This window comes from Aspergillus candidus (genome assembly GCF_002847045.1).
Source record: "Aspergillus candidus strain CBS 102.13 unplaced genomic scaffold BDW47scaffold_8, whole genome shotgun sequence".
NCBI classification, from domain to species: domain Eukaryota; kingdom Fungi; phylum Ascomycota; class Eurotiomycetes; order Eurotiales; family Aspergillaceae; genus Aspergillus; species Aspergillus candidus.
In genome coordinates, this window is record NW_020194013.1 from 240534 (window position 1) to 267593 (window position 27060).

The 27060-nt window shown below is 54.8% G+C and overlaps 10 protein-coding genes and 1 non-coding gene across 11 annotated transcripts; 9 read left to right on the top strand and 2 right to left on the bottom strand.

Moving 5' to 3' along the window:
* Positions 1-97: 97 nt before the first annotated feature.
* BDW47DRAFT_115880 (glutamine synthetase family protein) lies at positions 98-1740 on the top strand (the record flags this gene model as incomplete). The annotated part of the gene is made up of 5 exons (XM_024814849.1): positions 98-509; positions 559-821; positions 871-923; positions 977-1657; positions 1710-1740. 5 exons carry the CDS (start codon positions 98-100, stop codon positions 1738-1740), a joined length of 1440 nt encoding a protein of 479 aa, XP_024674497.1.
* A 2536-nt stretch (positions 1741-4276) lies between these two features.
* On the top strand, positions 4277-4684 carry BDW47DRAFT_123506 (uncharacterized protein; the record flags this gene model as incomplete). The annotated part of the gene is made up of 3 exons (XM_024816067.1): positions 4277-4477; positions 4544-4593; positions 4663-4684. 3 exons carry the CDS (start codon positions 4277-4279, stop codon positions 4682-4684), a joined length of 273 nt encoding a protein of 90 aa, XP_024674498.1.
* Positions 4685-5682: 998 nt separating this feature from the next.
* On the top strand, positions 5683-5754 carry BDW47DRAFT_t39. Its single transcript has one exon. It is a non-coding gene; the product is annotated as a tRNA-Gln (tRNA).
* A 130-nt stretch (positions 5755-5884) lies between these two features.
* Positions 5885-8064, top strand: BDW47DRAFT_101204 (putative MFS transporter). The gene is made up of 4 exons (XM_024811605.1): positions 5885-6283; positions 6331-6493; positions 6564-7625; positions 7679-8064. The coding sequence occupies exons 1-4, from the start codon at positions 6076-6078 to the stop codon at positions 7977-7979; spliced, it is 1734 nt and encodes a 577-aa protein (XP_024674499.1). The 5' UTR covers positions 5885-6075; the 3' UTR covers positions 7980-8064.
* Positions 8065-8597: 533 nt separating this feature from the next.
* BDW47DRAFT_88350 (uncharacterized protein) lies at positions 8598-9718 on the bottom strand. The gene has a single exon (XM_024820115.1). It carries the CDS (start codon positions 9303-9305, stop codon positions 8742-8744), a length of 564 nt encoding a protein of 187 aa, XP_024674500.1. The 5' UTR covers positions 9306-9718; the 3' UTR covers positions 8598-8741.
* Positions 9606-11833, top strand: BDW47DRAFT_88342 (putative phthalate transporter). The gene is made up of 9 exons (XM_024820114.1): positions 9606-10126; positions 10188-10227; positions 10282-10410; positions 10459-10528; positions 10585-10632; positions 10692-10837; positions 10893-11110; positions 11166-11624; positions 11690-11833. Exons 1-9 carry the CDS (start codon positions 9906-9908, stop codon positions 11811-11813), a joined length of 1455 nt encoding a protein of 484 aa, XP_024674501.1. The 5' UTR covers positions 9606-9905; the 3' UTR covers positions 11814-11833.
* A 1118-nt stretch (positions 11834-12951) lies between these two features.
* Positions 12952-15069, top strand: BDW47DRAFT_123509 (uncharacterized protein; the record flags this gene model as incomplete). The annotated part of the gene is made up of 2 exons (XM_024816068.1): positions 12952-13128; positions 13183-15069. 2 exons carry the CDS (start codon positions 12952-12954, stop codon positions 15067-15069), a joined length of 2064 nt encoding a protein of 687 aa, XP_024674502.1.
* Positions 15070-15821: 752 nt separating this feature from the next.
* Positions 15822-19080, top strand: BDW47DRAFT_115883 (glycine decarboxylase subunit P; the record flags this gene model as incomplete). The annotated part of the gene is made up of 2 exons (XM_024814850.1): positions 15822-18963; positions 19025-19080. The coding sequence occupies 2 exons, from the start codon at positions 15822-15824 to the stop codon at positions 19078-19080; spliced, it is 3198 nt and encodes a 1065-aa protein (XP_024674503.1).
* A 632-nt stretch (positions 19081-19712) lies between these two features.
* BDW47DRAFT_115884 (chlorohydrolase family protein) lies at positions 19713-21374 on the top strand (the record flags this gene model as incomplete). Its single annotated transcript, XM_024814851.1, has 2 exons — positions 19713-21081; positions 21118-21374. 2 exons carry the CDS (start codon positions 19713-19715, stop codon positions 21372-21374), a joined length of 1626 nt encoding a protein of 541 aa, XP_024674504.1.
* A 271-nt stretch (positions 21375-21645) lies between these two features.
* On the bottom strand, positions 21646-24063 carry rglA (putative rhamnogalacturonase B). Its single transcript, XM_024820117.1, has 11 exons — positions 23629-24063; positions 23479-23580; positions 23306-23427; positions 23182-23251; positions 23051-23126; positions 22944-22995; positions 22679-22890; positions 22401-22622; positions 22077-22323; positions 21802-21999; positions 21646-21748 (listed from the first exon to the last, which is right to left on the bottom strand). Exons 1-11 carry the CDS (start codon positions 23879-23881, stop codon positions 21719-21721), a joined length of 1584 nt encoding a protein of 527 aa, XP_024674505.1. The 5' UTR covers positions 23882-24063; the 3' UTR covers positions 21646-21718.
* Positions 24064-25022: 959 nt separating this feature from the next.
* On the top strand, positions 25023-27042 carry BDW47DRAFT_88379 (cytochrome P450). The gene is made up of 3 exons (XM_024820116.1): positions 25023-26472; positions 26539-26805; positions 26860-27042. The coding sequence occupies exons 1-3, from the start codon at positions 25365-25367 to the stop codon at positions 27027-27029; spliced, it is 1545 nt and encodes a 514-aa protein (XP_024674506.1). The 5' UTR covers positions 25023-25364; the 3' UTR covers positions 27030-27042.
* Positions 27043-27060: the final 18 nt, after the last annotated feature.

Consider the following 27060-nt stretch of genomic DNA (forward strand, 5'->3'; position numbering starts at 1 on the left):
CCCCGTAGTCCACTCCCCCGCTGGTCCCTTTAAAACCACCGCCGCGACCGTCGCTACCTCCAACTCCCTCGCGTTCCAGTATACACCCACCCTCACAATGTCGCAAGTCACAGTTGAAACCCTCCCCGATATCCTCGCCGATGACATCAAAGTCAAGGTCGCCGGCGTTGACTGCGATGGAATCCTCCGCGGCAAGGTCATGTCCAAGGAGAAGTTCCTGGGCATCGCGCAGAAGGGCTTCGGGATGAGCTCCGCCGTGTTTGGCTGGGATATGCAAGATGTGCTCTACACGACCGATGCGCGCATTGCGCCCCCGGAGTCGGGGTATGTGGATTTTATCGCGGTCCCTGATCTGGAATCCTTCCGGCGCATTCCCTGGGAGGATAATATTCCGTTCTTCTTGGTGCGCTTTGTGCAGAACGACAAGCCTGTCTGCGCGGACGGGCGGAGCATGCTGAAGGGCCTTTCCGAAAAGCTGGCCGGGTCGGGTTGTCAGGCGATGGCTGGAGGTAAGATCCGCACTATCCATTGGGATTGAATGGGTGCTGATCAGCACAGTCGAGCTCGAATTTATGAACTTCCAAACTCCCTCCGAAGATGGCTACGGCGCCAATGCCTCCCAGACCCGCGATCTGGCCGCCTTCCTCGAGAAGAATGAACCCCGCGCCCTGCGGCCCATCACCGGGGGTAGCTTTTCCTACAGCGCCACGCGACCGGTCGCGTTCAAGAAGTTTTTCTACGATATTTTCAACACCAGTGCCGAGTTCAACTGCGGGATTGAGGGCTGGCATACTGAGGGCGGGCCCGGGGTGTACGAAGCGGTGGGTATCCAGCACATCGGAGACAAAGTACCAGGCTAATTCAGAACAGGCTCTCAAAGTCTGCCATGTAAACGACATGGCCGACAAAGTGGCTCTATTCAAGTATGCCTCCAATCCCCTCCCCCTCGCGCTCCTCCATCATCTAACCCCAGTAGGCTTCTCGCTAAATCCATCGGAATCGAACACAACATCACCCCCTGCTTCATGGCCAAGCCGATCCAAGGCCAACCAGGCAGCTCCGGCCACATTCACGTGTCGCTCTGCGATCTCGAAGGCCGCAACCTGTTCGCCCGGGACACCCCCGACCCCAACGCCCAGTGGCCCGACTCCGCAGGCCTCTCCGATCTCGGCCGCCATTTTCTGGCGGGGGTGCTGGAAGCCCTCCCGGACATCATGCCGCTATTTGCGCCCACAATCAACTCCTACAAGCGTCTCGTCGAGAACTTCTGGGCCCCCGTCAACATCAGCTGGGGCCTGGAGGACCGCATCGCCTCCATCCGCCTCATCACGCCGCCCGTGTGCAAGCCGGGCGCCACGCGGTTCGAGGTGCGCATCCCCGGCGCCGACCTGCACCCGCACTACGCGCTGGCCGTGATCCTCGCTGCGGGATGGCGCGGCGTCGAGAAGAAGCTCGAGATCTCCGTGCCGCCCATGTCGGCCATCAAGCCCGAGGACCCGCGGCCGACTATGCTGCCCAACACGCTAGACGAGGCCATCCGCCGGTTCAGCGCGCCGGGCAGCGTCGCGCGGGAGATTCTGGATGATGAGTTCGTGGACTTCTTTACTGCCACGCGAGAGCACGAGTTGCGCGTGTGGCGCGAGGCAGTCACCGACTGGTAAGTTTGCAATCTGAAATTCGATAGACGAGGTCGCTAACAATTCATGCAGGGAGTTCAAGCGATATATCGAGACTGTATAGGCTATTGGTGCAGGCGGGCCAGGCGCACCTCTTCTTCATGTAAATAGACATTTCAATCATTATTCTATGACCTTCAGTATCTTTGTATATACAAATGTCAAGCAATCACGATACACTCAGACTACCCAGTCCCAATATCGGGCTATCAATACAAGATTCATCCTCGGTAGATATTCAAGCAGGAGCAACAGCACTACCACCCTCCCTCAACAGGACATGCTTTGCAAACCACCCATGGTCATAAGTCCGCACTATGTCCGTAAGCCTCAGACACACTCTCTTTACACTTTTCTCCAAGTGACAGTCATCCAACCCCGTGACCCGGTCTAGCCAGCCGGCGGCATACATTCACCTTCCTGATTCGGAAGCCATCCTGCCAGTGACCATCTTTACAACACATGATATATATATTAAGGTAAGAATACCCTGACAACAATTGGACGTGATAGCAGAGTGGGATTTAGCCCCACACTTAGTTCCCCGCGTCAGGTATTCGATTCCCTGATCGTCCTCCATTGTTGGGGCAGTGGGGGGTGTGATGGGCTTTTTTTAGGATGGGTCTGTCTGGCTTGGTTTTGGACTGGTCTTGTATGGGGTAGATGGGGTTCTGTGAGTGCGGTTGGCTTTCGGGTTGGTTTTGGATCAATAGTGGCTTCTGTCTGCGGATGGACGGGGGGTTGGTGTGTCTTGGTGTTGAATGTGAAGCTGATAGTGGTATACTTGTATACTGCACGGGGATGGCGTTCCCCACAGAATATCTGATCACAAGCTAGATGTCTATATCTGATCAGTCAACTGTATCTTATGATAGAATAGCAGTCTGGTTAATTCTATGTTCCAATATGTTTCAAGGTATTCGCAGCTTGAATCCTTTCTTGACATATCACCACATGAACATTCTCCATCGTCTCCGATCCTCTTGTCACGATTTTCTGACAACATCAAGAATCCTACCCTTCCAGTCATTCCACCCTTCATAGCACATTCCATAGAGATAGATTCCACCCTTTTCTCACGTGGTGTCCATCTGACCGCTGTCTCCTCAAAATCCACCATTACTTCTCGTAATAGATTTCATTTCTGCACCAAGAATAGAACCCTTACATCTGTGCCCTTTTCGTTCGTTGACCCGTTGCAGTATGCTATACGAGGCCCAGCATGCCCCTCACCCTCTCTCTACGGAGTCACCGCTCGGCCCTTGCATGCTGAAAGCAAGGGTAGATCTCGCATAATGAAGCAGGGGAAGATATTAAGGGGCTAACATGGCAGCATTCCTCATCCACAGCCACGCCTCCATCCCCAACAATAGCCCAATAACTCTCGTGCTCAAGGAGAGATCCATCTTCACGAGAAATGCCGATCTCTCTCAAAATACGACCGTCTCCCCACACCGACAACGCACCACTTCTCGGATAGCCATGTCTGAACTCGGACCACCCGACCTATGATCTTGCCAATGCGATATCCGAGCTATATCTCCGACAGCCGGTGTGGTTCCACCGTCATCCTTCCGAGAATGGTGGGGGCATTCACCGTCGATCGGTATATCCAGCTGAGAAGCTGAGAGATGTTTGTAGGACACGAGGTGGATTCGGGGCCTTGATTCGCCCGGGATTTGCATTACTCGAGTTGCAGGATATTGAATTCTGACTGCAGGTGGTATTTACCCCAGAATTGCATCTGACTGGTGAATATGCGAGTTGAAGGCAACTTCAAACAGATCTAACTCGCGATGCACTGCACCAGCACCATGTGCAGCAATTGTTGCACACCCTCTGCTTTCTATTTCCCAGTAAATCTCCATCCCCTCATTGTATACAGTTCAACCTCCCCTGCAATACTCCCCAGAACCTCCATCTTGGCAGGGACACCAGCCACGGGGGCTGCATTTCTGTTGAGGCTCGTACTGGCCACCGCAGATCATCGACGATCACCGTCCGCACAGTCCAATCAAGCCTACTCTGGGCTCGTATGCATGGGTGGATACCTATTTTTAGGGGCAGTTTTAGATTTGCTCGTTTTGGTGGCAATTCACGATTCCTGTACAGCAGGATCGTGGTTATCGTGATGCTGCTTATTTTAGAGTCGAGATTTGGGGGCCATTCGCCAGCCTTTGCTCTCCACAACGTCAATTCTCCCATGCTAGACTAGACACGAGATGGTAGACGGAGATACGAAACGATTGACCTCGTATACTGAGTGACTTCTTGCCGATCGGTTATTTTCCGGCCCCGGGACCTGAATATGTGCAGGAGAGCAAGGGAGAGACCTACCTACGAACACGAGATGGACTCGATGGGAATAGAGCTGAACCTCACAAGCACACCAAGTAAGGTGATAGACAGCGTTGACATAGTCCTTTCTATAGACTCAAGATGCCTTGATCCTCGAATATAAATACCCCCTTCCCATCCACCCTTCCCTCTCTCTCATCATCAACAACAACAACAGCTTCACTTCCACTTCCAACTCCAATCCAATCAATCCACTTCACTTTCAAGACCTCCGTCTTAAACCAAACCAATCAACCTTCAAAATGCAGTTCTCCACCATCTTCCTCTCCGCCGTCGCCCTCTTCGGCTCCATCTCCCTGGCTGCCCCCGCCCCGGTCGCCGAGGCTGCTCCCGCTCCCGCCCCTGAGGCCGAGGCCGAGGCCGAGCCCGGCGTCATCCTAGCCCGCTCATCGTGCCAGGCCGGCAGCATCTTCGATGCTGGCGATGCCGCCTGCAGCGCTTCTGTATGTGTCAACAAAGACATCCTTCTTGCTTTTCTCCCTGAGCATTCAAACTAACTATATACGCAGTGCATTGCCCAGGGCCAGGGCTTCCACGGCGGCTACTGCTCCAAGAAGGCGTGAGTACTTCCTTTTCTTTCCCTCTTTCACCATGTCTTCGACGACAGCATACTAATGGCTGGTTTTAGCGTCTGCCACTGCACTCACTAAGCTGGCGATTGCCTGCGCCTGATCTCTTATTGGAATGGGGGAAACGGTACTAGAATGGGGATGAAGGGAGAGTGGTAGAAGTGGAATGGGGGGAGTGTCTTTTTACCTTCTTGATTTGTCTTGGTCATTCCTCTCGAGAGTTGAATTTTGTCCTTCTTTTGTTTTTGTTTGTCTTTTGAATACAACTTCTGTTCCGGTTCACACACCTTGCATTCTTTCCAGTAGTTTGGGTTGTATTGGTGGGTTCTGGGTTTTTTGTAGTCGTTTTTCGGTATGTTGGATACACATTGACCATGATAACACACAGAAAGTAATTGGAAACCAGAATTTGTGTCTAGACCTATGTCTGGTTATGGTTTGTGCAGTGGTAGGATACGGTAAATAATCGTGGCATATGGCCCGAGTCGGTAGTATTCAAGATATTGGATATATCAGAGGACGGCTATGCGCTGTGCGTGATTTGGTAGAGGCTCTGGGATGTGCGATAGATGTGAGATTTGCTGCGCTGCATGCAAAAACTACGGCGAAATTTGTATCCCTGTTTTCATGGCGCATGGGTTATATAGCTGTAGAGAGTGTCGATAGAAACAGTCGAGATGGTGATGGTTCTGACAATGCTCTCGGAGTTATAGAAGGTTACGATCTGTATGAAGATCCAGGAATAGAACTGGTATGTTAGATCCTGTAGAAGATTTAGAGAATATACCTAGTTGGTTTGCTATGGTGTTGAATTTGGTAGTTATATATATCAGTGTCGGTCTAACGTTACCAAGTCGAAGAACAGGAAAAAGGCCAAAAGTAAAGTACAAAGAGATGGAGATATAAGTAGTAAGTTAGTCAATGGAAGAATATCCCCAACAAGTTCAAATCAAGTTAAAAAGAGATATACTTGCTAATCGTTGCGTGGCGAGAACTACACAGCCGATTTATTGCAGAAGGACAACATTCTGTAAAAGTTGGACAACAATCTACTAAGAAAAACATATATCACAACTGAAGGTCCTGTGGTCTAGTGGTTATGACGTCGGATTCTGATTCCGTAAGCCCCGGTTCAATTCCGGGCAGGACCTCACAACATTTCTTTTTTACATTTTTACTTCTTGGCTTATTCTTTCCCTTTTCTTTTTGATCAACATAGAACCAGATAAATGTAATGGAATAAAATAGGCTGAATATCGATGATTCGTTCAATGGACAAGGGCCAGGATGACAATCGGAAACGAGGTTGCATCGAGGCCCACCTGATTTAGAAGCTTCGCCTGTTACAAAGTTCTGTACTCCCTGACCTCGACCTCAACCTCATATCCCGGTCACCCTTGATCCAACCACTTCCCAGCTGCTTCCTCCATGTTCGCTGAGTGAACCCTCACCGGCTGCGATGAAACGCGGTCATGTCTCTTGTACAGCATGTCTCCTCAATCTACGGGGTCGACCGGGAACCCGAACTCCAAGATGAGATCACCGAGCAGGGTTCCACCCTGGAGCATATGGTTCCCATCGGTCGCAATCTCAGCTACGATCCCCTCCCTCAACCACCGTTGCCTCCGGTGGATGTAACTGCCGTTCCACCTTACAAAGTCTCCGCTGCGAGACGAATTGGTAGGTTAAATTGCTCCATACCTTGGCTCTCTTCTAATGTGCCCTAGCCCAGGTTATCGTTACGATACTTGCATGCTGGCTCGCCTCGGGAATCGTCTTCGGCTTCGCGGCGCTCAAGCCGGTCTTGATCGAAGAAGGCGTCTACCGCAGTTTATGTACTGAAGAGGAACTGCGAGATGGCGTCGAGGTTTGCCATGAGCAGGACTTGAAGTGGGTGTTTCCTTCCAGCTCTTATCGTCTACGTGATGACGTCAATATCAGGATCGACTAACCCGACCAGACTGAATATGTTCTTCACCATTGGTTCCATCACAGCCAATATTTCCGCTCTCCCAGTCGGGGCGATGCTTGACCGGTATGGTTCTCGCGTCTGCGGATTTGCCGGCTGTGCCTCTCTAGTGGCAGGTTGTTTGCTTATGGCGTACACCTCCTCTGTGGACCAGTTTGATGGCTACATCATTGGCAACTTCTTCCTTGCGTTGGGAGGCACTTTTGTCTTTGTCCCATCGTTTCAGATCGCCAACGCCTTCCCCAAATATGCGGGCACCATCGTGGCCCTCGTTACGGGCGCTTTCGACGCCTCAGCTGCGGTGTATCTATTCTACCGCCTCCTGTACGAAGGGAGCCACCGGACGTTCTCTCTCCACAAGTTCTTCTTGATCTATCTGTTGGTCCCGGCGTTCATTCTCGTGTCGCATCTTACTATCATGCTGCCGGCGGACTATCAAAACCTATATCATCTCGAAATCAAGATCGAAAAAGCCGGAGACCCAACCCGGGACGTCCATGATTCCGACGATGAAATCGAGTCCGAGGCGGAGCGCCGGCGCGTCCGCAACGAACGCGCATCGCGGCGACGCGATCGGATGCGCAAGCTGGACGAAGTCCTAGGCGATGAGACTGAACGCCAACACCGCGAGCAACAGGAAGAAGAGCGCCATATGGCCAGTGGGGTTTGGGGGGCTCTGCACGGTCTCTCGGCTCGACAACAGATGATAACGCCGTGGTTTGTTCTGATGACGCTGTTGACGGTGCTGCAGATGCTGCGAATGAATTACTTCATTGCGACGGTCCGAACGCAGTACGAGTATATGCTGGGATCAGTCCACCTCGCGGACCGTATTAACCGATTTTTCGACGTCGCTCTACCGGCCGGTGGCGTACTATCTACGCCATTTATTGGTCTTCTGCTGGACCGCCTGAGCGTCCCTGAGATTCTGGCATGTATCGTCGTTCTGACGACGGCCATCGGCGTTTTAAACTCCGTCCCCACCATGTGGACGGGGTACTTGACTGTTGTCCTGTTTGTGCTGGTCCGACCGCTCTACTACTCTGCCATGTCGTAGGTCTTCACCCCATCTTCTGCTCTAGCTCACTCAACTTACTCTCGTATAGAGACTATGCGACCAAAGTATTTGGATTTGCCACCTTTGGCCGCGTCTACGGGACGATCATCTGCGTCTCCGGGCTTGTGAACTTCTCCCAGTACGGTCTGGACTCCCTGACGCACGGTCCCTTTGCGGGGAATCCGATGCCAATCAACATCTTCTTTGCGACCGCGGGGTTTGTCATCGGAACGGCACTCGTGGTGTACGTAGCCGTGGCCGGGCACAAGCTGAAGGCGCAAGAGCTGGCCCTTGCTCAAAATGAAGAATGGAGGCGATTGATTCCGGAAGAGGACGAATACGAGGACTAAGCTGGGATTGGTGGGGAGAGATTATATTGCTAGGCGCCTGGATAGCTGTATATTAGATGATTGATTGGTTCCAACCTAATATTCTTAAATTCTCCTCTCTGCCAATAATGGTACTTGGTCTACGAATCCTTGGGTGGGCAGCTAGGATCTTTTCCATGGTATCGTTCCCCTGCTGTCAAGGATAGACTGGGTTGGTGCAGGCATCGAGCCGTCTCACCCGACTCGGTTGTCCTCTATCTTTTACGAATTTCTGGACACTGTCGCTTGGAATGGAATCTAAGACGCATATCTATAGTGAAGTTAGAAAATAAGTACATAGAATGTACACAGGACGTACCAACAAAAGCAAAGGTCAAACAGTCACGGGGCCCAGCCCAACAAGGTTAACTACCCCGACAAACTTTTTGATTTAGTTCAATCCTGCAACCGAACTTTATCCAGCCTGGGCACTTTCTACCCTGGACAGACATCGCTTCGCCTTAACTTAGAGTTACCTCGGGATCGAGCTGCCCAGAGATGCGCGGATTTAGTCCCGTTACGTTTGTTGTGCTCGATTTTCGCTCTAGAAGAGAAGGGAAAGTTGTGTACGACAGGTTTGTCTGCGTTGGTGACACGGCATGCAAGCTTTCTGTTTACCCCTATCTAGATACCTTACAGTGATACAGCCTGAGAGGTAATACAGATCGCTGTCTCAGCCGGTTTATTTATTCAATCGCATCTCAGATTGGAAAATATGAGAGGTTCACCTTTCGAGTCCAACGGTTAGGAAGAGACATCCGAGCACTGTCTGCTTAGGATGGTGGACGATATGCCGAAGAAAGTATAATCACTTCGGCAGTGGAGTTCCAAGCCCGAGGGATATGAGATCCTTTGTTTTGCTCGGTCTCCTCCGACTGGTTGGACGAATGGCGAGGGTGGGTGTGGAAAGAATTGGCAACGCGCTGTCTCCAACCGTCTATACTTGCCTTGGGGGGAAGGAAATAAGACAACACAGAAAAGCCACCCCGTATGCAACGCGGGAGATTGCGGAAAGTGTCGTCGCATTCGAGGAAAGTCTTTCGGCCTGGCCCGTCGAGGAACGGGTACATGCTTCAACTCTGCTTCGAGAGGAGTGACGTCTGTTGCACTGCAGATTAGGCCCAAGGCTGGGGTCAATAGGATCTGTGGTAGGAGATACAGACAGGTCGGTCGGGCGGTTGCGATGATTCCTGCTGTTGGATCTAGCTTGAAACGACCGAGGGGGGGTGGGTTAGTGTACAGTTCTTTTGATCTGACGCGGCCCAAGACCAAAGCCAAGCGCCCCCGCATACCTTCTAGTGGTTCCATCTAGGCCAGTCCGCGGCCACGGCAGTCTTGCTCCTTTCGGACGACTCCGACCATAATCACGATAAATGGAGGCGGAGAGGGCAAAGCGAGGACTTGCCAAGGTAGCCAAGGGGGTGACCTGATGTCAGTTCTGTCAATTAGCGTGTTATCCCCGCACGCTTCCTGTCTTTGGATCTCTACTTCCCCACATTTTCTACGCTCCGCCGTGAAAAAGCCGGGGAAACAGTGGGGCTGGTCTTGCTTTCTCTCACCATAGTCTCGCCTCTTGCCCCCCTCAACCAACGGGATTGACCGGTAGTTCAGATCAATTGCTCCTTTGGCTCGATATGTGAGGGGGGTTGGTTTCCTTGGAGTGGGTGGATAGAGCTGGACGTTGCTAGGTGTTTGTTCCACCTGTAAGACGATGTCTTGTTTGTCACACGCTGGCGACAGCTTACCCAACGGCAGGGATATATAGTTGTCCTCGGGGCAAGTTATTGCGCGTTGACGATTTTATTTCTGGTCGATTTCCCTCCTCTCTTTTCTCTTCATCCGGTTCCCTTCTCCCTTCCCCCACCCATTCTACCTGAATTTTGGCGCGACCAGCCCCGACGGCTCAAGATGGGGACCTCAATTGACGAGAAGAAGGCCTCTAGCATTGATCAAATTGAAGATCTCAATCAACGTGCCCAGAATGAAGTCAACTACGACGAAGAATATACCCCCGCGGAACAGCGCAAGATCATTCATCGCGTCGACCGGCGTCTGGTCACGATGACGGGGCTAGCATACTGCGTGTCGCTGATGGACAGGACAAACCTGAGTATGGCGCTAGTCGCGGGGTAAGCCAGCTTCTTTCTACCAACACACTCGATACATTGTTGACGAGTGGCCGTGAGACAGCATGAAGAAGGATTTGAAACTTGAAGTCGACCCACGTTATGTTGGTGCCTCTGAATTCTACCACAGCTCCGCGTGAGACTGACTGACTGAATAGTCTATCATCGTCTTGATGTTTTTCGTTCCCTATGTTATCTTCCAGCCGCCAATGACGGTCATCACGCGGAAACTCGGCCCTACCATCTTCTTGGGAACTATTGTCATCTCGTGGGGTGCGATCCTCGTTGTATGTATCTCACTGCGGGTGTCAATTCGGAGCTAACACCATCGGTAGGGTATGGGATTCACGAAGGATTGGGGAGCGATGACGGGATGTCGTGTGCTGTTAGGCGTGCTCGAAGCAGGTGGGAACTAGCAATTTGTCAAAGCTAGACGCCATACTAACGAGTTATCTCGGCAGGATACTTCCCCGGTTGCGTCTATCTGCTCTCGAGCTGGTATTCCCGGTGTAAGTTCGACCAATCGTGACCGCGCCCCAACAATGCGAAACGCTGCTGATAGTGACAGATGACGTGCAAAAACGCTTCTCCATATTCTACCTTATAGGCTGTGTGGCGTCTGCGCTCGCGGGTATTTTGGCCTTCGGATTATCGCAAATGCATGGAACTCAGGGTATTCAAGGCTGGAGGTGGATCTTCATCATTGAGGGCGTGGTATGTGGATACGGACCTTAAAAAGAGAACGTCAAGATATGCTGATAGCGTGGAGATCACGGGCGTGATAGGCATCCTCACCCTCATCTTCCTGGTTGACTTCCCCGACCGCGCACATAAATCGTGGAAATTCCTCTCCGAGAAGGAGTGCGCATTTATCGTGCGACGCATCAATCGCGACCGTTCAGACGGTGACAACGAGCCCTTTAACTTGAAGAAGTTCCTACTTCCTGCCCTTGACTTGAAGATCTGGGGATTCGCGGTGATATTCTTGTAAGTTCATATTCCGCAAGAGATATACTAGACAACTTTCACCAACCAACCACAGGTGCACAACAACAGGCACCTATGCCATCGCATACTTCTTGCCCGTCATTCTAGGCGGAATGGGATACGACGCCGGACAATCTCAGTGCCTCGTCGCGCCCCCCTTCGGATTAGCAGGCATAGTGATGTTTTCGACCGCCTGGGTTGGGGACAAGTATCGCGTGCGAGGCCTCATCATCATCTTCAACTCCGTGCTGTGCATCATCGGCCTCGCGATCATGGGATTCGCCGAAAACAACCCCGCCCGGTACTTCGGCACTTTCCTCGCTGTCGCGGGGTGCAATGCCAATATCCCCTCTTGCATGGCTTACCAAGCCAACAACGTCCGCGGCCAGTGGACTCGCGCGTTTTCCAGCGCCACCTTGGTTGGATTCGGTGGTATCGGCGGTATCATCAGTAGTGTGGCGTTTCGCGAGAAGGATGCGCCCGGATACCGGCCGGGTATCTGGACAACTATTGCGTACGCTGTCCTTCCTAGAAGTTTCTTTTTTCTAATTAGAGAGAGCTTTTGCTGACTACTGACAGATGCAATCTTTTGATCCTGGTCGTCGTGGCCGCGCAGAGTCTGTGGTTCCGGCGTTGCAACAGGCAGGCGGATGAAGGGAAGCGCGTGATCGAAGGGTCTGAGGACTTCCGATATACGATTTAGGACCTTTTTTTCTCTCAGTCTTTGTCATTTGGCATTTAGGGGGTCTGTCGACATGGTTTTCATGTGTTGGAAAACCATGTGTTGGTTTTAGGTATTGCGGCTATATACTGATGCAGTCAATACTACAGACGGACTATTGCTACCATTTCCTCCCGTACTGATTAGACGAATGACTGTCGTGGGCCCTTGGTACAAACTGTCACCCAACTTACGAAGCCACCAGCCGATAACTAGTCAACTAACCAACTAGTTGAAAGTGACACGGACCTACACTGGACTATACCCCATATCAAACATGGACAGCCCTCAGCCTCCAACCCCCTGCCATAACCATGATCAGGGAAAGTACCTCGGCATAAACTTCCCACCGGGGATGTCACAAACCCAATACGAGCCTACGTAAGGTTCCAAACGAACCCTCCTCGCTATCGGATACCCCAGTCCAACTAACTAGGTCAGCCGTTGACGAGCTTTGAGCCACCGGTACACGCAAGCCTGTAGCGTTGTGCCAGAAACTGGATAGCCTAATCCGATTGCGGCTTCCCCGGTTTGGATTAAGGCCCTTTGGTGGCTCTGTGCTATGGCGCTTCGGATGGGAGGGATCCCGATGGGTGTTGTGATTGTTACGCTCTTGGGTTTGGGGTTTGAGATGGGTGGGAGGAAAGGAGGGATGCTGTTGGGAGGTGGTATTTCTGGCTAGAGGAGCTCGATTTTCCTTTGTGAAGGTGAAAGGGCGGAGTTGGCTTTGGAAGATGTCTGGTTTGTATCGGCTTAGGGCACGATATCTTCTTTGAGGTTGGAGGTTTTACCTGGTCTTTCGCTTCGACATCTCGCATTTTACTTGGTCCCCAGTGGCTGGCCGATTCCAACCATGAGCATGAGGTACTAACAAGTGTGATTGGCGAGCGATATAGCAAATATGCCGCATCCCTGTCCAGCGAGCTGTACCCCTGATCACTGTTCTACCCTCGTACACACCAACAAGTGGGGAAGGAAAGGCAGAAACAACCCACAATGATGGATATCAGATCAACAATATGTGTCCCGTCAATAATACACGCCGTTATAGGATGCTCATGGAGTTGATTGGTTTGTGCAAGTACGAGGTGCATCAGCCACCACTCTAATCCTAATCTAAATGCGTCACTTCGCCAACCCTAAGAGTGGCCCTCGCATTCAAAACCGACTAGGGATCCCTTTGTCCTCGTACACGGCGAACCAAGTCATTGAGCTTTCTTTTTCCCGCGAAGGTTCTTTTCTCTCCTACGCTATGTGTTCCCTGCCGTTGGAGATTATACAACACATGACCAGCTTGGTAGTTGTCTGTCCCATCGAATTTTCATTCGTCCCACTGATCAGATAGTTATAGGTTCGAGACTGGTCATCCCAAGACCTTTCGTCGCTCCGCCTCGTGAACCGTGCTTGTTACCATGCGGTAGCCCCCGTGGTGTACGACCGACTGAGCGTCGAGTTTGTCGATTATCCGAGCCTCCAGCGCAGCGTGTCCCAGGCGGGCAGTGGGTTTGGGGGCAAGTATTTGAAGTATGCCCGACGACTGGATGTGAGAGTACTGCCTCAGAAACCAGCCCACACGGCCGGGCAAAATGAGCGACCTCTCGATCCCTTCTGGGATACAGATGTCCCTCTCAGCCGCTGGTTGGACGCCCGTCCCAGCACAGTTGGTCCGTTCATGGAACGGGCCCTGACCGACTGGGCGACCCCTGGAGAGAAGTACGTCACGATGGAGCCGGGCCTTTACGCCGAGGGAAACTGGCTTCCACTAGTCTTGTTGATCGCGCGACTTGAACGGCTGACGGAGCTGCACTTTGTCGCCGCCAACGTGTTTCCGAGCTGCTTGCTTCAGACTATCCAGGAACGGCATCCTCAGTGTCGGATCCATGTCTGGAGCTGCCAGCAGCCGGATCTCAGTGGAAAAAGCCCTGAGATGGTGCTGCCGAAGCTGAAGTGTCCCAAGCAGGAGGAGCAATTTGAAGTGGAGGTTCTTCGCTCGCCGTGTGTCCGCGCGTTGACGCTGAACGCTTCCTTCGATTATGGCGACGAATGCACGCATGCACTGCTGCACTATCTCGCCATGGCCCCGAATCTCAAGCACCTGCGCATACATTCCTCGCTAGATGGAGAAGATCAATCAGACATGGCCGATCGCAACAGACGTCCGCTTGGAAGTTTGAGAAGTGCCCGGCGCCTCCCGGCCATCCCCGTGGAGACACTTTCGTTGACGGGGTCTGCCGACCACGCAGCCATCTTGTTGACGCTGGCCGTGTGTGTCAATCTCTCTAATCTCCGCGCCCTGGAAATGGACAGCGGAACGAACCCTACGGCATTCACGGCTGCCGCCCTCGCCGCCCGGAACCTGGAGAAGCTATTCCTCAACGTCCACCAGACCCCAGGCTCCCCATCCTACGACGTCATTGAAGACAGCATCGTCGCCGCCATCAACGCCCTACAGCCGCTCAAAACCCTCTGCCTGCGATCCCTACGCACCGCCTCCCCCGTCCACCGAGTGGTCAAGCGTCACGGACCAACCCTGCAGACCCTCGTGGTGGAAGCCTCCACCGAAGAAGACCGTTCCTCGCGCGCAGGCGGCTACAAATACCCCCAGCTCCACGGCGGCGAGATCCGCCTCATCGCACCCAGCTGCCCACACCTCCAGGAGCTGCGCATCCAGCTCCGCCGCTCCCGCGGCAGCTGGCGCGAATGCCTCGCCTACCAAGCCATCGGGCAATTCCCATCCCTCCACACCGTCATCCTCGACCTCCACTACGACCCCCGAGACCACCCATCACCCTCCCACCCCTGCGCCCACCACCACCTCCGCGAGGCCCTCATCAACGCCGCCACCGACGGCCCCCTCGCCACCGCCATCTGGGACCTCATCTCCGCGAACCAGCCCTCGCGACGTCTGCGGTCCCTGCGCGTCGTCCCCTTCGGCGCCAGGTTCTTCGCCCCGGGTGAGTCCCTCGTGCTGCAGCGTCTGTCGCCGTCGCTGCTCGTGAAGCGCCCTCCATGTTACCCGCGCGAGCCGCTCCTCGTCGTGGACGTGGGGTCCGCCGAGATGGAGCTCCAGCGGAGAGCGCACCGCGCTGTTTGCCACCTGCCTTTAGATCCTCCCGTACCGGACTCTGTGGTCCGCGTTTTCCATGAACTGTGGCCTCCTGTGACGGAGGGGGGTGATTGGAGGAGTACGCCTTGGAAAAGCTTGCCTCTGGAGGGGTGTCTTGTTCCTTCTTCGTAGTTTTGCTTCCTTCTCCTACCGTCGCTGGGGTATATTCCTTCTGGCTGCTGTGTTTACTGAGCTGTGTCCTTCATGTTGGACTGATGTTATGATCCACCGTTCCACTGATATTGGATGATTCGGCAACAATCGGACCAGTCTGGAGGGATCGGCATGTGATTGGATGGTCGGGATGCTCTACAATGACGTCATGATGGATGTCCTCAGGCAGTCTGTTGACAATGCACTGATCGGACAAGGATCGGATGTGAAGGTGCATAATAGCTTATATTTCTCTTGACTCTATATACTATATTTGATGAGATCTACTGCCATCGGACCCTATGGAAAACACGGGGAAACGAAACAGCAAAGAAGGAGAAAAGCCCCGCGATCCCTCCGAGGACGGCGCATTTCCCGCGGGAAAGCTTATCGGGCGTGGAGAAGAGAGCCAACCCTGGATGTTGATTGGCCAATCTGTCTTATCGGCCGGTTTCCCGCCCGTGACTTCCCCGATGTTTTTTGGTCGCCGTCACGGTGCGAATCACTCCACTCGTTCTTTTCTTTTCTTTTCTCTGATCTTTCTTTCTTCTCTTCTTTTTCTTCTTCTTCTTCTTCATCTTCATCTTCTTTCACTTATTCACTTTGACACGTCTTCCATGTGTTGTTGATTCTTCATTGTTGGGATTGTCTATACCCTCATCTTTCCTCATCTCCCTTCCCCCACCTTCTCCCCCTCCCCCGAAGACACCGGGCCATTGCCTCACATAGTCATGGCTGCGTCTTGGTGCGCCCTTCGGGGTTCTCGACAGCTGGCTCTGCGCACGCGGGTGCGCGTAGCCCCCTCGCCCGTCGCTCTGCGGAGAGCGTCTCCTCTCTCGCCATCCCTTGTTTCTTCCCGCGGGGTGAACACCTCGGCTCCACAGTCGCCGGCGCGTCGACCGGTATACACCAGCTCGGTCGCGGACCACGGCGTCTCGCATCCCCGCGATGTCTTTCAGCCCCTCGATACCTTCCCCCGTCGTCACATTGGCCCCTCGCCGGACGCCGCGCGGGAAATGCTGGCCACCCTGAACCCCCCGGTGGCGTCCCTGGACGAGTTCGTCAAGCAGGTGCTGCCGGCCGATATCCTGTCCCAGAAGGACTTGACGGTGACGCCGCCGCACGCGGGGGCGAACCTGGCGCGGGATAGCGCGCACGGTGGCCTCGGCGAGACGGACATGCTGAAGCTGCTGGAGACCTACCGCGAGCAGATCGACGTCAAGGGCAAGGCGTACCTGGGCACGGGCTACTACCCCACCATTGTCCCCCCCGTCATCCTCCGCAACATCCTGGAGAACCCCGCCTGGTACACCAGCTATACCCCCTACCAGCCCGAGATCAGCCAGGGCCGTCTCGAGTCCCTGCTGAACTTCCAGACTCTGACGGCGGACCTGACCGGTCTTCCGTTCGCCAATGCCTCGGTCCTGGATGAGGCCACCGCTGCTGCGGAGGCCATGACCATGTCGCTGGCGATCCTGCCCATGAACAAGCAGAAGAAGCCCGGCAAGGCGTACGTCGTGTCCGACCGCTGCCACCCGCAGACCCTGGCGGTCATGCGTTCGCGTGCCGAGGGCTTCGGGATCAACCTGGTCATCGGAGATGTCCTGGCCAACGACTTCCAGCTGGTCAAGGACCAGGGCGACAACCTGATCGGTGTCCTGGCCCAGTACCCCGACACGGAAGGCGGCATCTTCGACTTCCAGGCGCTGGGCGACGCCGCCCACGCCGCGGGCGGCACCTTCAGCGTCGCCACCGATCTCCTGGCTCTGACCGTCCTGAAGGCGCCCGGCGAGTTCGGCGCCGATATCGCCTTCGGTAGCGCCCAGCGCTTCGGTGTGCCCATGGGGTACGGTGGTCCCCACGCCGCCTTCTTCGCGTGCGCCGACAAGTACAAGCGCAAGGTGCCCGGTCGCGTCGTCGGTGTGTCCAAGGACCGCCTGGGCAACCGCGCCCTGCGGTTGGCCCTGCAGACCCGCGAGCAGCACATTCGCCGCGAGAAGGCCACCAGCAACATCTGTACCGCGCAGGCCCTGCTCGCCAACATGAGCGCCATGTACGCCGTCTACCACGGTCCCGAGGGTCTCAAGGCCATCGCGCAGCGCATCATGTCCATGACCCTCACGCTGCAGACCAAGCTGGCCGCCTTGGGCTACAACGTGCCCATCAAGGGCAACTCCGCTGACGGCGGCGCCGTCTTCGACACGCTCGCCGTCGAGCTCTCCAGCAGCCAAGAGGCCGACGCTCTGATCGCCGCCGCCCGTGAGCGTCACATCTTCCTCCGCCGCGTGAACCCCACCAAGGTGGGCATCTCCCTGGACGAGACGACGGGCCGGGAGGAGGTCCAGGCCGTCCTGCAGGTCTTTGCCGCGCAGGCCTCCCGCGGCCCCGTCGCCCTCGACGAGGAGATCGGCCTCGCCCCGGTCCCCGCCAGCCTGGAGCGCACGTCGTCCTTCCTCACCCACCCCGTGTTCAACACCCACCACTCGGAGACCGAGATGCTGCGGTACATCCGCCACCTCGAGTCCAAGGACCTCTCCCTGGCCCACTCCATGATCCCGCTGGGCTCCTGCACCATGAAGCTCAACGCGACCTCCGAGATGATCCCCATATCGTGGCCCGAGTTCTCCCAGATGCACCCCTTCATGCCCGCCGACGTGGCCCAGGGCTACACCCAGATGATCGCCGACCTGGAGCAGCAGCTCTCCGACATCACCGGCATGGCCGAGGTGACGGTGCAGCCCAACTCGGGCGCCCAGGGCGAGTTCGCCGGCCTGCGTGTCATCAAGAAGTTCCAGGAGGCCACCGGCGCCGCCAAGCGCAACATCTGCCTGATCCCCGTGTCGGCGCACGGCACCAACCCGGCCAGCGCTGCCATGGCCGGCATGCGCGTGCTCACCATCAAGTGTGACACCAAGACGGGCAACCTGGACCTGGCGGACCTCGAGGCCAAGTGCGAGAAGCACCAGGACGAGCTGGCCGCGGTTATGATCACCTACCCCAGCACCTTCGGCGTGTACGAGCCCGGCATCAAGGCCGCGTGCGAGATCGTGCACCGCCACGGCGGCCAGGTCTACATGGACGGCGCCAACATGAACGCCCAGATCGGCCTGTGCTCGCCCGGCGAGATCGGCGCCGACGTCTGCCACCTGAACCTGCACAAGACCTTCTGCATCCCGCACGGCGGCGGCGGCCCCGGCGTCGGCCCCATCGGCGTCGCCGAGCACCTGCGCCCCTACCTGCCGTCGCACCCGGTCAGCGAGGCCCTCCAGGCCAAGCGCTCCGACCAGGCGTCCCCGCCGATCAGCGCCGCCCCCTGGGGCAGCGCCAGCATCCTGCCCATCACCTTCAACTACATCAACATGATGGGCGCGCGGGGCCTGACGCACGCGACCAAGATCACCCTGCTCAACGCCAACTACATCCTGTCGCGTCTGCAGGACCACTACGAGATCCTGTACACGAACGAGAACGGCCGCTGCGCGCACGAGTTCATCCTCGACGTGCGCAAGTTCAAGGACGCCTGCGGCGTCGAGGCCATCGACATCGCCAAGCGTCTGCAAGACTACGGCTTCCACGCGCCCACCATGTCGTGGCCCGTAGCTAACACGCTGATGATCGAGCCCACCGAGTCCGAGAACAAGGCCGAGCTGGACCGCTTCTGCGACGCGCTGATCGCCATTCGCGGCGAGATCGCCGAGGTCGAGCAGGGTCAGCAGCCCCGCGAGGGCAACGTGCTCAAGCTGGCCCCGCACACCCAGCGGGACCTGCTGGCCACCGAGTGGAACCGTCCTTACACCCGCGAGGCGGCCGCCTATCCGTTGCCGTACCTGGTGGAGAAGAAGTTCTGGCCCTCGGTGACCCGAGTGGATGATGGTGAGTGTTTTCCACCCCTCTCAAACAAAATGATGTTGAAACATTACTAACTATGATGCAGCCTTCGGTGACCAGAACCTTTTCTGCACGTGTGGCCCGGTGGAGGATACCGTTTAGATATGATACCCTTGTTTCCTTGTTCTCGAGAGCGACTATATACTCTTCAACATTTTTTCTTTCTTTCTTGGTTTTCATGGTTTAGGGGTTGGGGGGCATTGTCACGACCGGACGACAGATTCAACATTAGTCATTAGACACTGGGGGGCGTTTTGATTCCTTTACTTTATTGTTAAAACATGATACTATCATGAATGATATACAAAAGTTCCTTAATCAACTTATGTACACTGTTCTATGCTCTGTATAAATCAGGTGACAAACCACCACGTGCGCGGCTAAACCCGGTTGGGCTTATCGCGTGGCCGGATCTAGCCGAGCCTCGGGTGAGTTTCTCTGGTCGTCCGCCCTGGTTACTCTCTGTTATAAACTCCATCCTGGCGTCTTCCCAGCTTCAGGGGTGTCTTGTGTGACTGATTTGTAGCCGGAGGACAGGTCGGTTGAACAGTCCATATCGGGACGTGCATTATTGATAGAGAAGAGAACGGTAAGTGGATCTAGTGGGCCGATAAGAGAGATCCGCTAAACAAGCTAGGTGGCTACTGCTAGTGGAGTCGCAACCCATCCATCCCTTCGAGGCCACATCGTCGTCTCTTCCACTACTCGAGTGTATATCCGTATATAGAGATACCATGGCTGAATACACTGTCTTCTACGGCACCTTTGTGCACCTCCCGCGGGCGACGCCGTCCACGACGAAGCATGAACTGTCCATCCACCACGGCGCGCTGTGGGTGTCTGTCCAGGATGGGCGCATCGAGGGGTTCGATTGGAGCGTTGCCAGCGAGGACGACCTCGTCGCGTTGATGCGCAAGCACGGCTGGTCCGTGGATGGTAGCTCCGGGACAAAGGTTACTCTTGTCAGAGCGCGAGAGGACCAGAATGAGTTCTTCTTCCCGGGGTTTGTCGATACACATATCCATGCGCCGCAGTATCCCAACTCTGGTGTCTTTGGGTCTTCTACTCTTCTTGACTGGCTCAATACCTATACATTTCCCCTTGAGGCCTCCTTCGGCGGCAGCAGCAGCGAAGTCGCACCCCCGCGCGCCCACGCAGCCTACAAGCAGATCGTCCAGCGTACACTGGCGAACGGCACCACCTGCGCCTCGTACTTCGCGACCATCCACGTCCCCGCTACGAACCTCCTCGCGACCCTCTGCCACCAGCTCGGCCAGCGCGCCCTCGTCGGCCGCGTCTGCATGGACAACCCAGCCTTCTGCCCAGACTACTACCACGACGAAAACGCCGCCGCAGGCATCACAGCCACCAAAGCGACCATCGCGCACATCCACAGCCTCCCAGACCCCGACCGACCAACGTCTACACCCCTAATCCAGCCCATCATCACCCCCCGCTTCGCCCCAACCTGCACGCCCCAATCCATGACAGACCTCGCCCACCTCGCCCAGTCGCACACGCCCCCACTGCACATCCAAACGCACATCTCCGAAAACACCAACGAAGTAGCCCTCGTGCGCGAGGTGTTCCCCACCTACGAGAATTACACCTCCGTCTACGACGCCCACGCTCTCCTTACCCCGCGCACGATCCTCGCCCACGCCGTCCACCTCAATCCCGCGGAAATGGCCCTCGTGCGCACCCGCGGCGCCAAAGTCGCTCACTGCCCTGCCAGTAACTCTGCCCTTGGGTCGGGGATTTGTCCTGTGCGGACCCTGCTCGATCGGGGAATCACTGTTGGATTGGGCACGGATGTTAGTGGTGGGTATAGTGTGTCTGTGCTGGAGGCTGTTCGCTCGGCTTGTTTGGTGTCGCGGTTGTTGCCGCATACTTCTTCGGCAGAGAGCGACAAGAACGTCGTCCTCACAGTCGAAGACGCACTCTACCTTGGTACACGCGGCGGCGCAGCTGTCGTGGATATGGCAGATGAGATAGGCGGGTTCGATCAGGGGATGTTCTTCGATGCGCAGCTTGTGCGGCTGGGTGGGGATGTGGAATCATCATCATCATCATCATCATCATCATCATCATCATTCTCCTCCTGTCAGTCTACGACAACCAGTCTATCCTTATCCAAAGATAAAGGCCCGGTCGACATCTTCGGCTGGGAAGGCCCCGTCGATCGCGTCCACAAGTGGGTGTGGAACGGCGACGACCGGAATGTGAGGAGCGTGTGGGTGAGAGGACGGCTGGTGCATTCTCTTGAGTCTAAATCTGAGTCTGATAGGGGTGCTGTGTGCAGGGTGGATGGGAGGGGTGGGAAATGGGCGGAGTGGGTGCTTGGGGGATTGGGTGTTTTGGGGGTGGTGGGTGTTTTTTGGGCCAGGAGGGGTTGAGCTTGTCTGTTCTACTCTATTTATTGTTGTTGGTAGTGTTTGGTTTGTTGTGTTGTGTTGCTGTGTTGTTTAGGCTATCTATTGCCCTTTATAGGTAGATTTATCTGTATATGTCTGGCTGTGGGTTGATGTTGTTACGAGTCTCTATTGTTTACATCCGTTATTGCATCTATACGACATCTAGCAATAGCTTTACAGAAACCAGGATAGTATGTAGTATCAAATCCAACACAGCTGTCTGTAGATAAAGCATACAAATACCTACTACCATCTACACCATCCACCCACACCAGACCTACCCTCAACTCACCATCTCATACATACACACATGTGTGAAAGAGAATTCACTGAAACAGCTCCACACAATCAAAAACCTATGAACACAATCAGCCTCATCCCACAAAGTAAAAGCAACGCAGGTACTCACAAAATTCGGACTCAAAAACTCCTCGCCAGAGTTCCCAGACACAACACTAATCGTGACCGTGTTGTCCCCCTCCACAATCGTCCCCTCAGGGATTTCCACATCGTACACCTCGCCGAAGCCGCGGTATGCGCCGCGCGTGACGCCCCGCGAGTTGAGGTTTGTCGGCGCTGGCGGGGTTTCGCCGGAGAATTTGTTTATCTGGGTTGTTATATTAGCCATCTCATGTATATCTATATATAAAGATAAATTAGGGAAAATGAAGAAAAGAGATATACAGTAGCCTGTGGCCGTCCACCGGCAAAAGAAAGCGTCGTTCCAATCCTTAGAGTAGCAGCACCCGTTTGATCCGACGTCGCTGTGAAACTGATCGTCACAGGGTCATTGACACCCTTGAAGATGGCCATGGGAAAATCGGTTAACTCGGAATTGCCAACTGTGTAGGTTAGGGCTTCCCAGGCGGCCATGCGCTCGTCGGAGGGGTGCATGCGGAGTTGGTTGTCTGCGTTGAGGAAGCCGGTTGGCCTGTTTATTTTATTAGAATTTTCTGTTTGGATTTGTAGTTGTGGTTAACTATGGATGGGCATGTGGGAAATGCGTACTGTCCGTTCCAGTCTCCGATTTTGAAGATCGTAGTGCCGGTTTTTACGGAGCCGGCGATGTCCTTCGTTGTGGTGGACCCGGCTGTTACTGCGACTGAGGTAGTTTCCACGGCGAACTCGCCCTGGTAGTAGACCATGTCGTAGGTGCCGGGTTTCATGGCCGGGGAGGAGAAGCTGCCGTCTTTGCTGGTGTAGGTCCAGTATTGGGCGTCGTCGTTGTGCCTGTTGGGTTAATTTTCTTTCTCAACGTGAGTTATGGGGAGGTAGGTGGAGGGTACCAGTGAATCACCCAGTCGAAGTCTGCGTCAGCCCCTGATGCGGTCCCGCTGACTTTGCCCCTGTCGGCTGCAGGGACGTATCCTTGGATGTCGAGGTTGGCGAAGAAGCTTGTGTCGATGTCGGTTTCTGGGGTCCCGCTGCGGCTGAAGTACATTGAGTAGGGTCCGTGTAGACCCATACGGAAGGGTTCCGTTTGGACGTGGCCCGAGTTCTGAACTGTTAGGATAGGTTGACATGCTGGGCTGTGGGGGGTTGGTAACGTACCATGTACCAGTAGAGCGTGGTGTAGTCCCCTCCGTTGTTGCTGTTGATATCCCTGCGAGGGTTAGCATCTGCTGGCTTTTACTTTATTGTGAGACGTGCGTGCTTACCGGTGGAAAGGGCCGCCGGAGGAGCTTTCGTATTGGTTTAGGATCATGCAGACGCGGTGCTCGCTTCCTGAGACGCCTATGATGGGTTAGCGTCTTAGATTGTGATGGATGAGTTACAGGTTCGTTCATACAGTGGATCTGGTCGTCGATAAATCGCTGACTGGAGTAAAACTTGCTGCGCGTTTGTCCGCCTACGAGGAACTGTAGGCCATTAGTACCAGACAAGACATGCAGGGTAGATACTAGACTACCTACCACATCGGAACCCTCAACGGCTGTGCCACTGGATGTAGTAGAGACTTCCCCGAAGGGTTCCTCGTTGGGGAGCAGCTCGGCATTCAGACGAGCAATGTATCTCATCTCACCAATGGACGGTTCTGCTCGATATCAGTAAATAGATAGCTATTTAGGATCATATGAGGACCAACCTTCAGTGATATGGGTGGCCATATGGATAATAGGGTCACCATTGTGGACCACGAAATACTGCGTGAGGGTATCTGCATCGCACACCACCTTGATATAGTCGCCTGTTTCCTGTCAGAGCAGCACATGCACTGGGGAATTGTCCAACCCACCGTCTTTGGTCGCCGAGACCGTCGCGCTGCCTAGTCCGGAGCCGATGTGGCTCCCTTTGCCCTCGTACTGCAGCTCCGCGCCGTTGAATTTGATGGAAGTGACGTCGCAGCTGGCCCGGTCGACGGTAAATTGGAGCGGGTTGGGTGCATTCGCGTCAATCGTATAGGCGCTATCGGTGGTGATTATCTCAAAGGCTGCCTGCACCCCCGGCACCCACAGGGGGAGAGAAGAGAGGAGTAGAGTTGACCACATGGCAATCTTTGATTATTCCGTAATTGTCCAGCCAGAAGCTTGGGGTCGTCATCCATCGGCATGCTGTCGTTAAATACTCCCTTAGACACGCGGTATTATTCTCACCAGGGGATCGGCTCCACATCTCCATTCCATGTTCCCGGTGTGTATCGCAAACCCAAGACAGAACTACTTTCCACCAATCCCAGGAACATAATCCTCACACGTCTCTGAACAGGGATCGGCCCCAAGTGGAGAGCGTGCGGAATCGCTGCAATCGGTGTTTTATCCCCTGATATCCGAAACAATCTGGCGGATCATCCGTCCTCAAAGCAGTTAGGCGGATTTTTTGAGTTCTGACGAGACCTGGCAGAGACGTGAGACAGACTTTCGGCGTACATATGACCAAGTGCACATACCTGTATGAACCTACCTACGTATATTAGAAGAAAAGTTGTGGGAGAGTTGAGGAGGTTCGATAGTATAGATCGGATGGAGCAGTTGATTGGTGGAAATATTGAAGTTGTGCCTGGTATAAGTTATGTCATGTTCGACACGTGTGCCTGCATTATTCTTCCTTTTCTCTTCATCTTCTCTTCCTCTTTCTTTCTACTTCTCTACTTCTCATCTTCTCATCTTCTAACTCCATCACTTCGTCCTATACTGACAACCATCTTACATTCCATCGTTCGCCCTACATCCGGATTAGCCCCACTGTTGATCACTCAGCAATGCAATGCATTGATTAAGCTGACAGGGATTAGTCAGGAACCATGCATCTCCGAGTTTCCCTGTGGTCAACGTGCCTTCATCGTCTAGATACCAGCTGATCGGGTTTGGTCCCATCAAAAGGTCGATTGGACACCTGCGATCGGGGATAGATCGGGTTGCCTCCCCCGGATGTCGATTGAAAGCCCCGTCGGCGATCTCTATTCCACCGAGCCCCGGTCAGCCGAGAGCAGAACAGCTATGACCCAATCTTGACCTGTCAAAAAATTTCAGTCACCAGACATCCACGTAATGCAAGGGCGCTGGAATCTCGGAACCGGAGAGATTGAAACCAAACAGAGAGATTGACGACGACAAGTCATGGAGAATCTGGATCTTGACCTTCAAACTCGCAAGCACTAACATTTTGGGACTGGATCAGTCAGGCACTAAACCATATCGAGAGATGCTTGCGATGATTAACTAACCCCGCAAGTCCCCCAAGGCTTCTCTGTTTTGCCCTTCCAATCATCTCGGATCGATTTCCATGATGTTCGAAGGAACACCGTGATTCTACTACTACTACGTAGTATACCCCACAAAAGTCCTCACATGTGTGGCTTGTGTCTACCGAGGGCAGGCGTCTTTTTTGTTTCCCCACAAGATCTGACAAGGTGAACGCATAAGCGAGTCTTGCCAATTATAAATAGTAGTATACAACCCGGCACCTCGCTTTCATCTAGCCCGTTCACCGGTCTACTCTTCTCCCCCGGTACCACTGGTCAACCCTGGCGTCATGCTGGCTCCCATCCTCCTCCTCATCGGAGGGCTTTACATCACCTTTTTGATCATCCAGTCCATCCAAAATGCCTACAACCGACGGAGGCTGGCCAAATCCCTCAACTGCCAGCCTCCACCGTCGGGGTCCACCGAATATTGGGGCATCCCGGCCTTTTTGCGCTTGAAAAAGGCCGCGGACGAGCACCGCTGGGTTGAATTTCTCGCCGATCAGTATAAAAGCTACGGTGCCACCTTTCGCCATAACTTCTTGGGCCGCGAGATGATCTCCACCGTCGAGCCGGAAAACATCAAGGCCATCTTGGCCACCCAGTTCAACGACTTCAGTCTGGGCAACCGTCATCGCGAATTCTACCCCCTTCTGGGCGACGGCATCTTCACGCTGGATGGCGCCGGCTGGTCGCACGCGCGGGGCCTTCTCCGGCCGCAGTTCACCCGCGACCAGGTCGCCGATCTTGACCTCATGGATAGTCACATCTCCCGTCTGGTCGAGCTGGTCCCCAAGGACGGGTCGAGTTTCGATATCCAACATCTCTTCTTCCTTCTGACCATCGACTCGGCTACTCATTTCCTCTTCGGGGAGTCGGTCGGTTCCATGGGCTCTTCTGAGCACGCCAGCCTCCTGGGCAAGTCGTCCGTCGGGAACGCCCAGGGCTTTGCCGAGGCGTTCAACACGGCGCAGGAATGGGTGGCGGCGCGATCCCGGGCCGTCGACTTCTACTGGATGATCAACCCCAAGGAATTCAAGGAGGCCAACAAGCGCGTCCACGAGGTCGTCGACCACTACGTGCGCCTGGCCATCGACTCCAAGAACCACCCCGAAAAGCGAGAGCCCGGCCGGTACATCTTCGCCGAAGCGCTGGCCGCCAGCAACGATAATCCAAAGGTACTGCGTGACAGCATGCTCAACATCCTCCTGGCCGGTCGCGATACCACCGCCAGTCTGCTCAGCTCGGCCTTCTTCTTCATGGCGCGCCACCCCAACGTCTGGAACCGCCTGCGCCGCACGCTCATCGAACAGTTCGGCGACTACCATCACCCTCGCGGAGAGATCACCCATGCCAAGCTGAAGGATATCCCATACTTGCGCTATGTCCTGAACGAGAGTAAGCAGCGCCCCCCCCCGGAGATTCCCCAATACTTCTAGATCGCCCACTAATCTCGCCATCCAGCCCTCCGGTTACTGCCTCCCGTCCCGCTGAACTTCCGCGTCGCCAACAAGGACACCTCCCTTCCCGTAGGCGGTGGGCCCGACGGACAGTCCCCCGTCTTCGTCTCCAAGGGTACCATGGCGATGTACAGTGTTTACGCAATGCACCGACGCCAAGATCTCTGGGGCGCAGATGCCGACGTCTTCCGCCCCGAGCGCTGGGAGGAGAACAGTCGGCACGGCTGGGAGTACCTCCCGTTCAACGGTGGCCCGCGCATCTGTCTTGGCCGTATGTCCCTACACACCTTCGTATAAACTTTCCACTGCTAACGTAAAGCTATAGAACAATATGCCCTGACGGAAGCGAGCTTCACGCTCGTCCGACTGATGCAGCGCTTCGATGCGCTGGAGAACGCCGATCCCACGCTGGAGAAGCCCGCGATCCTGTCCAACCTGACTCTCTCGCACGACAAGGGCGTCCAGATCCGCTTGCGTGAGGCGGTGAGTGCGTAGGAGAGCTGATGATTTATATACCGTATTTACT

What these genes read in the sequence shown, in the direction of transcription:
- rglA (XM_024820117.1), bottom strand. Translation starts at nt 23,881, where the DNA reads ATGTGGTCAACTCTACTCCTCTCTTCTCTCCCCCTGTGGGTGCCGGGG. An exon ending in GGTCTCGGCGACCAAAGACG is followed by an intron (nt 23,581 to 23,628) that starts GTGGGTTGGACA and finishes GACAGGAAACAG; the next exon opens with GCGACTATATCAAGGTGGTG. An exon ending in TTCGACTGGGTGATTCACTG is followed by an intron (nt 22,623 to 22,678) that starts GTACCCTCCACC and finishes TTAACCCAACAG; the next exon opens with GCACAACGACGACGCCCAAT.
- BDW47DRAFT_88379 (XM_024820116.1), top strand. Translation starts at nt 25,365, where the DNA reads ATGCTGGCTCCCATCCTCCTCCTCATCGGAGGGCTTTACATCACCTTT. An exon ending in GCGCTATGTCCTGAACGAGA is followed by an intron (nt 26,473 to 26,538) that starts GTAAGCAGCGCC and finishes CTCGCCATCCAG; the next exon opens with CCCTCCGGTTACTGCCTCCC. An exon ending in CCCGCGCATCTGTCTTGGCC is followed by an intron (nt 26,806 to 26,859) that starts GTATGTCCCTAC and finishes GTAAAGCTATAG; the next exon opens with AACAATATGCCCTGACGGAA.
- BDW47DRAFT_88350 (XM_024820115.1), bottom strand. Translation starts at nt 9,305, where the DNA reads ATGGAACCACTAGAAGGTATGCGGGGGCGCTTGGCTTTGGTCTTGGGC.
- BDW47DRAFT_101204 (XM_024811605.1), top strand. Translation starts at nt 6,076, where the DNA reads ATGTCTCTTGTACAGCATGTCTCCTCAATCTACGGGGTCGACCGGGAA. An exon ending in CTCCGCTGCGAGACGAATTG is followed by an intron (nt 6,284 to 6,330) that starts GTAGGTTAAATT and finishes AATGTGCCCTAG; the next exon opens with CCCAGGTTATCGTTACGATA. An exon ending in CTCTACTACTCTGCCATGTC is followed by an intron (nt 7,626 to 7,678) that starts GTAGGTCTTCAC and finishes ACTCTCGTATAG; the next exon opens with AGACTATGCGACCAAAGTAT.
- BDW47DRAFT_88342 (XM_024820114.1), top strand. Translation starts at nt 9,906, where the DNA reads ATGGGGACCTCAATTGACGAGAAGAAGGCCTCTAGCATTGATCAAATT. An exon ending in AGTATGGCGCTAGTCGCGGG is followed by an intron (nt 10,127 to 10,187) that starts GTAAGCCAGCTT and finishes GCCGTGAGACAG; the next exon opens with CATGAAGAAGGATTTGAAAC. An exon ending in TCTTCATCATTGAGGGCGTG is followed by an intron (nt 10,838 to 10,892) that starts GTATGTGGATAC and finishes GATAGCGTGGAG; the next exon opens with ATCACGGGCGTGATAGGCAT.